General features: G+C 30.9%; 1 protein-coding gene across 1 annotated transcript; it reads right to left on the reverse strand.

Moving 5' to 3' along the window:
- Positions 1 to 6352: 6352 nt before the first annotated feature.
- On the reverse strand, positions 6353 to 11474 carry LOC124372858. The gene is made up of 2 exons (XM_046831274.1): positions 11138 to 11474; positions 6353 to 8365 (listed from the first exon to the last, which is right to left on the reverse strand). Exons 1-2 carry the CDS (start codon positions 11393 to 11395, stop codon positions 8186 to 8188), a joined length of 438 nt encoding a protein of 145 aa, XP_046687230.1. The 5' UTR covers positions 11396 to 11474; the 3' UTR covers positions 6353 to 8185.
- Between the last annotated feature and the right edge of the window lie 1456 nt (positions 11475 to 12930).

Raw genomic sequence — 12930 nt, forward strand, 5'->3', positions numbered from 1 at the left:
CATTTGAAACTGTTAACCATGTACACTGACATCATGTGTACCTAAAATATGCCTACTTCTGAATCTAAACTATGTAGACCCCTATTATTTATTACATCCCAAGAGTGTTAACTGAAAAGCCAAGGACTTCAACTTTTTAAGATTCATCGACACTGGCCTATAATAATTCTATTACGTATTACTAAAATGCTGGAGCTATTAAATAAACTGTTTCACTCTCCGACTTCAGGGTCCCAAAACACTGTTATTCAAATTTAAATCTAAAATGAATCAGGAGATCCAAATATCTTCCAGTGACTACCATTTTTCCTCGGGGGTATTTACATCATTTAAAAAGAACATGCCCATTGTGTGTCTGTTTGTCAACATGAAATTGCATGCGAAGCTGTGTATTACTGCTAGTTTATAATAAATAAAACTTATGATTATATTAAAAATGTTATTAAATACAGGAATTATAACTATGTCTTAAAGTGTAGTTTAAATTCTTCAATGATATCATTAAGAATTGCACAATAGAACTTACACCAAATATACACAGAAGTTTTTCTATTGTATGCAGTCCTGCTACATTTACAAGAAATCATAGTGTTAATGAGCATACACATCAAGTCAAAATTAATTATATTTTGATTGGCTCTTTGTTGGTTTGAGATAAACAAGTGTTCTAATCTTTTTCTAGTAGAAGAGTTGTGACTTCATGTATGATTTACTTCGTGATTCCATCCCACACTATCAAACCTAAAATTCAATGAAGGCTATATTTTGAGGTAATAGTTCATCTTACATTTTAGTACTTAATTTTGCAAGACATTATGCCAATCAGTAACCAAGTGTTAACATAGTGTTCTATAGTTAGAGTAGAGTTAATATGTGCACTAACACAACATAACCATACTGTTGTTTAGGTCGGTAAACGAGACAGTGTGCCACTCAGTAGTCAAGTGTTAACATAATATTCTATAGCTAGAATAGTGTTGATATTATTGTGTGCACTAACACAGTTAACATAACCATACTGTTGTTTAGGTTGGTAAACGATACAGTGTGCCACTCAGTAGTCAAGTGTTAACATAGTATTCTATAGCTAGAATAGTGTTGATATTATTATGTGCACTAACACAGTTAACATAACCATACTGTTGTTTAGGTTGGTAAACGAGACAGTGTGCCACTCAGTAGTCAAGTGTTAACATAGTATTCTATAACTATAGTAGTGTTGATATTATTATGTGCACTAACACAGTTAACATAACCATACTGTTGTTTAGGTCGGTAAACGAGACAGTGTGCCACTCAGTAGTCAAGTGTTAACATAATATTCTATAGCTAGAATAGTGTTGATATTATTATGTGCACTAACACAGTTAACATAACCATACTGTTGTTTAGGTTGGTAAACGAGACAGTGTGCCACTCAGTAGTCAAGTGTTAACATAGTATTCTATAGCTAGAATAGTGTTGATATTATTATGTGCACTAACACAGTTAACATAACCATACTGTTGTTTAGGTCGGTAAACGAGACAGTGTGCCACTCAGTAGTCAAGTGTTAACATAGTATTCTATAACTATAGTAGTGTTGATATTATTATGTGCACTAACACAGTTAACATAACCATACTGTTGTTTAGGTCTGTAGACAAGACACTGCGCCACTTAGTAATATCCTATCTCGTATTTCTGGATTTTTCCTCTCTTGTAGTTGCTGTAGTTTTTATGACAAGCTCAACAGATTCTCAAGAAAAGCAAATCCTGGGATGCAAAATGGATAATACACTAAGTGCTAACATAGTATTCTATAACTAAAGTAGTGTTGGTATTCAATATGCTAAATATCACTAATACAGCTTAAAGTTAACAACTAACATTAGTAAATAGCCAATTGTAGTTTTATAATATTAAGTTTAGTCCCACAAGAATCCCAAACCATAAACAAAAGTTTTTCGTCATAGAATTATGGAGATATTTCATTTTAAAGTACAATGGATAAGTATCCAAATTGTGTTTTATTCTTAAATCTATTTATTGTCATTAAGACAGAAATCAAAATTTTTACTTTACAATTTAATATTTTACTGAGATACATTCTTCACTTAAGAAAATTCAAAAGCATTTGTATTCTATATTAATTATATATTTAAAATAACATCTCCTTTAATACTACAACATCAGATAAGATATATTAATGTAAAAGAAATTGAAGTTTAATATAGTTTTTATGTGGTAAATCTTAAGATATTTTTATTGCAGCCAGCTCTTAAATTCAATTTATAAATCATGATGTATTTATTAACAATTTAAAATAAGTAAAGATAAACAATTTAAAAGTAATAACTTGATTAAATAGAATTTAATATAATATTTTAAGTAAAACACACACATATATTTATTTGTATTAAATCTTAGTTTTGTAAAGCTCCAGAAGAGTGTCCATACCTGCAGCAGCATGTAGATGTTGTCAGAAGCATCAACAATGCTAGAATAACACGTCATACCTCCAGTAGCTATTTGAGGTTTCTGCCGGAACTAATTACACATTACCACAAAACAAAACAGCTAAGTGGCAAAGCTAATTTTACAGAGACGCTTCTACAGTCATTAACGTATTTTAATCCTATGTTTCTTTGTCTAGGGATGTAGACAAAGGATGTTATTAACATATATCCTCCAAACTCTTTATCATATTTTTTTATTTATTTTAAATGGTTTAATACTCACGTTTAACACTTAAAAGACAATATTCAGAACAGGATATTCTATTTTCTCCAGACTCCCAATATGTACATTTACCTTATCTTCCTCTGTAAGTTTCTGGCTGAGGCATTATGATCCTTTAAGCTCAACTCTATTATAACGAGTAAGTTAGGTTAATATTTAATGAATCAATGCACTTGTTCATTGGTTATTTAAATGCCTTTTCAAGAAATGTAGATTAAAATGAGAAAAAACAGTGGGAATGCCATTTTCATGTATTTATTGTTCAAGTATCATTTATGCAATTTTAACATGACAATTTGTAGTCACCTACACCGATTAAGTTTATTTAAAAATCAATTTAACCTATACTGTGTTATGTTCTAGAAAATTCTAAAGTTTATATATCACAACCACAGTCTAATTTAAAATTATGTCAAGCTTCAGTCCTTGCTAAGAGTTAAATACCTGAACGGACAGATTGTGACAGTGTGCAGGGGCACACCGACAGAGGGGAGCGAACGGAGCCGGTCCCCTTCCCCAAGAGCATTTTATTTCTAAATAATCGATTGCCTAATAGTCTTTTTCGGCTAAGAAAAACATTTATGTTTGAACTCTGAAATCAATCATGATAAAATATATAGTTTCAAACTATATATATGTGTGTGTGTGTGTGTGTTTTAATGTGCAAAATACATGACACTACACATACGAGTATAATAGTTAAATTTTAATCAAAACTCTATTTGAATTTTACCGTCAAACACCAACTACAAAAGTGAGGTTAGTTCTTACTATTTCTTGTGGCTTCTACCTGTACCGGGTACTTTAAGTAACCGAACACGAAATGTATTCGTACTTTAGAATCATACGTTACAGAGTACTCCTAAAATGGTGAAGATACATGTTCCAGTACTTTTACTGCTAAACCCATTAACAAGGGCAACCGTGCAATTTACTCGTACTTGTTTAGAAGAGTACGTTAGAGCAGGGACACAGCGATGGGTTTATAAATAAGTTTATAAAATCAAACTTTATAACTATTTTAATTTATGAAATACATATCATTGCACATACAATTCGATTTAGTTCAAAACGCTAAATATTTCACCGTCATGCAGCAACTACGTCGACTCTTTGGATCTCTTCAGACGAACATGCCTCCAGATTCCAGGAGTCAAGTCTGTGATGGTGTCAGATACCAGATGCTGCCATAAAAGGAAGTAAACTGGAGCTAAACTCAAAATTCAAGAAATGTATGTTGCACTAGACTAGCAATCGCCTGGCCTGTGTGGAACTTTAAATGAATATTATGAATTTGAGTAGATATGATCTGACTAGCTGAACTGTAATTTGTATTTAGAAGTTAGTAAATTATTAAAGTAATATTTAAAATGTAAAAAGTTTTTGCACTTTTTATATACTTTACTGTATTTACCTGTTACTACTCCAGGTATAACAATAAAAATAATAGTGTTTTTTAATCAGTAATAGTGAATAGTACATAGTTTTTAGCATTTATTAAAAAATGTATTTACTTAAGATTTTTATGATGGCTAATTTAGAATAGTATCCATACAGGCAATATTTACCAATGTGAGTTATAAAGTAAAAATGTTTTATTTTCTTCTTCATCGACTCTATTGAGATGAGCTGGTGGGGTGGAGCGCCACGGAAAATAGTACATCCTAAAAGGAGCCATGAGTCCAAAAAGATTGAGAAACACTGCTTTACATGTTTACCCCCGGTCCTGGTACAAAGTACTCGGACTCGTTTAGCAGTAACAGTAACTGTAATATTTTAGGAGTACTCTGTAACATATGATTTTAAATCAATATTAGTAAATTTTGCACTCGGTTACTGAAAGTACCAGATACGGGTAAAAGCCACAAGAAATAGTAAGAACCAACCTTACCTTTATAGTTGCTGCATGACGGTAAAATATTTAGCGTTTTGAAGTAAATTGAATTATATGTGCAGTGATACGTATTTCATAAATTAAAATAGTCATAAGGTTTGAATTTATAACCTTATTTATAAACCCATCTGTGCGTCCCTGCTCTGTAACATATTCTTCAAATGAATCAACTCTTCCTACTATAGTTACGTTATATGCACTTCTTTTTCAATTTTTATATTTAGTCCGAATTTTGATTTTAAGAGTGCCACAGAAGAGAAGTCTGCCTCACAAAGCTAGGAAATAGTAATACGTATTAATACACGATGCTTTCCTGGCAATTTGTGGTTATGCCTTTCGAGGCTACTCCAAACTCTACATAGAATAGTTTTGGTTTTGAATCCAGTTTTTATCGAGGTATCTGTTTGGATATCAACTAGTAGTTTACTCTTTTCAACTTTTAGATACATTTCTTTGAGAAATGGATTTGATATCCATATTATAGAGTTGACAGGGAGATATTCATAAAAATACAGTCTCAGTTTGGAAAGACATATAGCAAAACCGCGCAATTTAAAGCTCGTATTCCACATTCCAATATCTTCAATAAACTGTAACAAGGTAGGAAATCTTGTGCAATCACCTTTAGCCATTATAGTTTATCACAAATTGAGTATCTTTTTAAAACCTTCCATTTTATCTGTCATGTTTTAAGATATCTGTGTTCTTTTCTTGCAATTATTTATTTAGTATGTTCTACTTCACAAAACCTTCAGTAAGAAAAGCAAGCTTTGGCAGAAACTCCTTATTAATAAATGTGTTGGCATTGGCATGGTTTTCATCCTTTGGTTAAGCATATATTTCATGTCTCATCTCAAAAATCCTAGAAAGAAACTTGCCAAGAGACAACCAACGAGAACTACTGGTCGCTTTTACCCGAACTAGAATTAAAGCTCCCTTTTTCTCCCCACCATTGAATGACCACTATCAATAGGCTATATATTTCAACACATTTTTTCCAGTCGATGTCATGGATATTGGCTTACCTAAGTGGAGTGATATGTAGCATGTCAAGACAACTGGTTCCAAGAAATAGTGGTGAGTACGCCTGCGAGTATCTCCCTAGAGCGCTCTTCGTATGATGATGTTGCAGTCTCATTTATTAAGCTTAATTACTTTAATATGAAAGTGATTTTATGTAATTTGTCGAGCTGTAGGTATTTTATATGGCATTCTAAACCTAGTCTAGCCTGAAAGTAATGATAAATAATTTTTTAACAAGATATACTTTATTTTGTTCATCGCTGTCACTCAACCAGGGTTTCCTGGGGAGCCACGGTGCACACTTTGAGAAGCACTGGTTTCAAGTATCTGTATCTTAAGGTAACATGACCAGGTACTTTGGGTTTGCGGTAACATGTACTCTTAGGATGATGAGTACCCAGTACAAAGTATCTTTTGGAGCAGTCCCAACATAATCAGTTGTCACAGTAGTGAGTATGTTTCCAAGCTCTAAGCAGTTCTGAACTGTGTTACTTTGTTGTCATCTGGTGTCACTACGAGGCAAAACCGCCCTGGGCAGTCTGGCGATTGCGCGTAAAAGGAGCAGTTGCAGGTAATGGTAAATGGACTATACCGGCTCAATTTAATCTGTGTTAAAAATTAAAAATACTAAAAAGATAATGAATGACTAAGAGCTCCGTGATGTGACTAATGCCGAATTTTGTGAAACACCCGGGCAAAGAATAAAAGTTAAGATGTTAATTTTATAACAACTTTATTTCTATACAATTCCAAAGTTCTAAAATTACATACTCAATTACAGTTCACTTCCACATATGATGTTAGTGTATCTTAACAATGTGATATCTTGTCTCTATCGAATCACAAGTTTCGGAGCTATGAATTTTCAAAGTTGCAGTTTGGTTGAAAAGCGCCAAAACGGGTATTTTTTATGGTTTTCATCGATCTAAAAACTTGAAATTATAGTTAGTAAACAGTTTTATATGCAGAGATGCTGAAATAAACAAGCTACATTTTAATATAGCTGCTATTATTCTCTGTTATATAGTTGTGGTCAACTTTCAGATATCTATACCTACTTTTTGATCCGAGAGTAGACATCATGATTAACATTGATATTGATTTGTGATATAAACTTATCTATTTTGTTCAATATTCTGTTAATTTTATGATTCAATTTTGTTTTATGTAAATAAACTTCATATAAACTGTATTTGTTGCAGAAGATTTTAATTATTCAGTATATAAGATTGCTGGTGATTGGTTGTATAGTGATTTTGATGTTAACTTTACATACTCTGACCCTCCACTTTTCCCTCCTTTTATTAGTTCAAAAGTACAATAAAATAACCATTTTCGGACTAATATTTGAAATATTTCCCAGGGGGAGTCCTCTGCCTCCCCCCTACTGATCTAAGGGTGTTTCCATACCCCATTTCCACACTCCAGGTGTTCCAGACACCCCCAAAGAAGATTTCTGGGTGCGTCACTGGGTAGCCTATTGACCTAATTTTTCTCAGTACAAATCGATACATTTGATTGATCCTGTAGATCCTTGTGAGGACTAGTATTCCTTGGCAAAACAATACCGTACTATGCTATCTAATGTGAAAAGATTTAAAAAAAGTTCCAGACAAATATCAATAAAAGTATCAAACCTGTTGTATGTATGTACCTTATATAGAAAAAATATGTGATCAATGGGAAGGCTGATGTAAAATCATTGTGGCTGAAGTATAAAAACATCTTAACCCTACATCGTCTGATCATCAATCTGGGCTGGGGAGCCATTTACTGATTCAGGAAACTGGATGATCGAAATTCAGTTAATACAGAGAACAGAACATAAGTCCGCAAGGTATATACCACTGTGTATTCAGTTTCATGAATATAGAAAGAGTTTTTAAAATCTAATAAGAATATAAAGTGTATGTAGCCTAAATGTATTTATACAGATTTTGTATGGTATTGTATAATATACATGCATCATAACATAGTGAATCATGCTACAGGATGGATTGTAACTAACTTTTCTGGCTCAATCAAATGTGTTTAACTCATTTATCCAAGTTAACATCATTGCCATAATAGGTTATGTTAAGAGTGAGGAGAGAATTTGTCAATACTATGGTTCGAGGATATCAGACTATAGTAGTCAATATGTAGTTCACCAGATAGTATAATGCATCTTCGTTATAAACAAACTAGTAGTCTAACATATAACCTAAGATACAATTAATTGCAACTTTGTAAATATGAGAGTTTTCAATCTATCAAAACTATTGTCTAATACCATTTTATGCAATTTATATTTAAATATACCCAATTTCAGTATTAAGTACTTTAGTATGTACAGCATATTGAATGAAGCTGTTCCTCTTTCATGGTCAAGACTTGGATAAATATATTGTGATATGTCTATTTTTTCAACCCTTTAAAAGTTGGGAACTCTAAAATGCCTTAATATCCATGGGACATAGATCTCTTTGGACTAGGTGGTTGTTAACTTAAAAGCATTTAGTTACAAGCTGTTGACCTCTCAATGAAAAGCCAACAGTAATGTCTACATCAGTTGGTGGTAACTGCTTCAGTGTAAAACTCTGCTTCACTGTACACTGGTGCTTCCTTCAGATCTAATTTCACCATGGCACTTGTTGCCTTGGAGTATGAGGGAGGCAACGCCCCGACTGCCACTTCGTATGACGGAGGCAGATCCACTGCTATCCAATATGCGTTGTTGCCCTCGTTCTGAAAAGAAAACATAATTCAACTTTTATACTATACAAATTACATACAAGATATGAAATGCACAGTTGAAGTCAGGAGTAATTAATGATTTTACTATTTTGATTGTTGTGCTGTGCTAGTATGAAAATTAATAAAATTCCTCATTAAAACACTTTTCTTCCAGATGTGACTTTTTACACAGAAATTACAATTTAATAGATTCACAAATGCATAAATTAAAAATTAAGATTATTTTGACATACAGTATTTATGAATTATATTTACATGCCAAATTTCATTCATTAAGACCAAGTATATGATATCTACTATTAATTAGATTTTACTCAAAATTTAATCTTTTATAAATGTTTAACAAAATGTAGGAAGATAAATTTCTTGGTAGTTTTTAATCATCTGGTGAGGAAAATGGAATCAATATCGTTGAAGAGGTTTTTCTAATATTTGGAGATTCTATAATTTTCTAATATTTTTGTAATAATTTTTTAGGAGTTTTTGACTAATATTCTTCAAATAAAAAAGTAGCTTCAATCTATGCTTTTAAGAAACAAATAAATTGAAGCGTACATTAAATCAAAATTCTTTTCAATTGAACAATTTATCTTTTTGTCGAACAGATGGGACAGAAATGAAAAACCTTCTCTCTTGTTTTATGCTGATATTTTAATAAGTGATTTCAAACATTTTGTTAAAAAAACTCTTACATACTTTGCAAGAGTTTTGGACCCCTTATATTGACAATACATTTACGGTATTCAACAAAAATTAAAACGTTCAATACTTTATGTATATCAACTGACTTTATTTTACTCCAGTATTAAATTCATTGAAATTGAATCCAACAACTCACTCTCATTTTTAGATTTATTATTAATAAAAAATGCAATTTCAAAGAATTAGTTTAAAATCCTTTATAAACTAGTCATCCACCACCATAAAAACAAGCAGTCTATCATTCTTTAATTTTGAGATTATTTAAATACCTCTACCTGGAGGAAAGATTCAAAAAAGAACTTCAGTATAAAAAGGGATGCGAACATAATTTAGTGGTATATGTGTTTACAAATAAAAAAAAAACAAATATAAGAAAATGTCAGAGAAAAGCATCACGTTTATCAATCAAAGATAATAACACAAATTGAATTAGCACTATGTAAACATTTGTTTTAATATATAAAAATATTTAAAAACCGTACAAACATATATATTGCATAAAAAATTGACAATATCATATGTATTACAAGAATCAACTAAAATTCCAAAATATGTTGAAATAAATCAGGAATGTATCAAATACAATGTGATAAATGAAATAAAAAATGTAAAAATAAAAAATCTTATAAGATCTAAGGAAAATGACTCAGACATAAAATTTAACAGAGGAGACAAATCTGCAATTACAAACTATTATATTAATACTGGATACAATATCAAAAGAAAATTTTAGACGTCTTAAAATCAAGTGTACTCAGATCACCAAGATACTCCTATTTAAACACATGGGAATCATATTATAATGTATAAACCAAAAACCAAATATACACACAGTAATATGGTCCGGTAAAAAATTCTATAATACTTTCATGAATACTGTATTAAAAAAATAGCATTACAAAATTTTACATTGTAGAGTTCGAAATTATTACGGTATTTAATCTCTATTTTATAAACAAAACCACACAGAACTATTAAGCAAATATTAAAACTAAATTCATATAACTCTTCTTAAAAATAAACAAGTATATTTTTTGTTAAGTAACTGACAAAAATAGCCATGGCATTAAAAGGCTTTACAAAATAATAACGACCTATTGTTTTTTGTGAGTTTTAAATTAAGTGATTACAAAACCAATAAGCAGTGTAATCATCTCAACATTAAAATAACATTTTTTCTGTTATTCTATAAAAGAAAACTCACAATTCTCCAATAAGTTTTAAATTAAATTAAATTAAAAATAATTGGAGAATTGTGAGTTTTCTTTTATAGAATAACAGAAAATTGTTTTTTTCCAATAAGAAGAGCTCCTTCTTCAATTAAAATAACCTGTTTGGAAATTTATAAACTGTAACTGAATGCCATATTTGATAAAAACTTGTCCATTGTTTTGTCACTGGCTGAGTTGCTGGTATTTAGGTTAATGCACATAAATACATGGACCGATATTTTCATGAAATCATAGTTATTCTGCATCTTAAAATGTTACTGTCAAAATTTACAACATTAATGTATAATATGAAATTAAACTGGATTTGTTAACTGGGCCTCTGGGCCCATTCATTGGCCTTGTAATCATGTTTTGACTAAAATCTCCAAATCTATTGGTTATTTAGCAATTTTCCTAAATTTAGAAGAACGTTGAACAATTTATTCAAAAACATCTAACCGGGAATGCTATTTCTGGTTTCATATCTCATCAGAGGAATTATGATGAAAATAAATGAAGGTGAGATTCCTCTTCTGATGTGAGTACATCAAATAATGAGTCCTATTTGTTAGATACAAAGTATCATAAATGACAAACTTAGTTATTGTTATAGATGATTTAATAAATGAAATTATTTGAAATAGTATATGTATTTGATTAGAATGAAATAAATTTGAGTGTTTGATAGTTTGTGGCTATAAATTAGTTGAGCTTCAAACCCAATCCTTGTTATAAGACACCATTTATTTGTGTAACGTGTAGTGTTTGTTTAATTTCTATACTAGAGTAGGGTTGTCATCCTAAAACAAAATACTGCAAATCCTAAATAAATAAAATATAGCACAAGAACCTGTCTAGAAAGGTCAGCTGTACTGTCGATAACAGATGGTGTAGCATTAGCGTCCTGAGGAGCTTCTTGTATGAAGTACCCAGGAAGGCTGTAGGTGCAGGTGAAGGTTGCCAGGAAGATTAGGGCCACGAAGACTACAGCCAACCAGAGGTATGCGGAGTGCAAGGAGATGCTGAGGGCCAAAAATGAACTGGTTGTGATCAGAAGAACAGCTGTGCTGAGAAGAAACGCTAGAGGACTGTCCTGGAATAGGGCCATCTCGGCTTGAACACATTATATCAGTTTCCAAACTAAACTGCAGTTGAGGCTTATGATAGATACAGACTCTGAGTGGTACTTAATCTTCAGTTTTTATCTCTGTTTACAACTCATTATTATCATCTTATTTCAGTTTTTTCACTGACAACATCTACAGATAACTCAATTTAAGCTTCTTATCTATTTGCAATAACTAATGGTATGAGTACATTGAATTACACATGCGTAATTACTTACACCTATCACCAAAGCATAGGTTGTAGTATTTTTTCTAAGAAATATTCATTTGGATTATAGATAATGTGATAAATCATTTATATTTCCAGTAAATAAATAATGTTCCCTACATTTGAGAATGAAAATATTGAGATAACAGTTATGGATTTTACTCAATTTGTTTTAACATGGATTACAAATCTAATATTTGAATTATTTTCATGTCTGAAATATACATACAATTTCATCATATTCTGCTACTTTCATTATTTTTGGCATCCATTCTTATATTTGGAAATAGATACACATTGTGTGAGGTAACATTCATTACAGAGATTTGGTGGCCCAAGTCATACAGTTATTGAACGAGACTTTCCTGTCAACAGCAACCTGAGGCACTGTTTAGGGAATTTTTATTGTACTTCATTTGAAGTAAACTAATCGAATTATTGTCACAAATAATCAGTACCTGTATTTAATAGTAATCTAAATGTAATAAAACTACATATTCTCTTGTTACTACATGTAGAAACCTGGCCAGTTATTCTTCAATTTCTTGGTTCTCCACCACTTATCTTCACTTTTTCTTAAAGATATAATAACCAACTTTTGTAATGTCTTTTGGAGGTAAAACATTGAAATAAGAAATTTTACTGTATTATTATCTTAAAACTACTTGTAACTCTGAGCATATTTAACCATTTAATCAGTTGACCATTTTATGAGTGTTCGAATAAGAATTATATATTTTTTTAAATATGAGAAATATAAATGTTGATCTAAGGAATTGAAAACCAACAGGTATGCACTAAAATGTTTCAGTTTTTATTCCATTTTCAATTATGTATCAAAAAGTAACAGTTATCATTTGAGCATTTTGAGTTACATATCCTTTGGGGATTATCACATCAAAATTTTCAATATATCTAAAAGTAGTTTTTGTGTCAAACTATTTCACCATTTCCTTTTTCTGTGTTCTATTGGTCAAGAATTAGTAGTTAGGGGTTATTTTAAAAAAGTTTACAAAAGGTTAAGTCATTGTTGATTCTGGTCTTTAGATGTTAACACTTCTTATTTGACATAATGAAATTCATAACTGTTGAACTAAATTGGTCTTTAATACAACAAAAATAACAATTAAATTTTTTTGTAGATCATAACATCCACCAAACAGCAATCCATTAAATAATAATAAAGCACTATAATTATCCTGTTTTAGACATTGGTCAAACAACAGCTAACTCTTAATCGTCTTATTTTATTTCATACAAATTTATTTTATTTTATACAAGGAGTTTACACAAACTCTTGATAGGGTA

Source organism: Homalodisca vitripennis, chromosome 1 (assembly GCF_021130785.1).
Source record: "Homalodisca vitripennis isolate AUS2020 chromosome 1, UT_GWSS_2.1, whole genome shotgun sequence".
Lineage (NCBI taxonomy): Eukaryota > Metazoa > Arthropoda > Insecta > Hemiptera > Cicadellidae > Homalodisca > Homalodisca vitripennis.

Coding starts and splice junctions, on each gene's coding strand:
- LOC124372858 (XM_046831274.1), bottom strand. CDS start 11,395: ATGGCCCTATTCCAGGACAGTCCTCTAGCGTTTCTTCTCAGCACAGCT. Junction 8,366..11,137: donor CAGCTGACCTTTCTAGACAG/GTTCTTGTGCTA, acceptor TTTTCTTTTCAG/AACGAGGGCAACAACGCATA.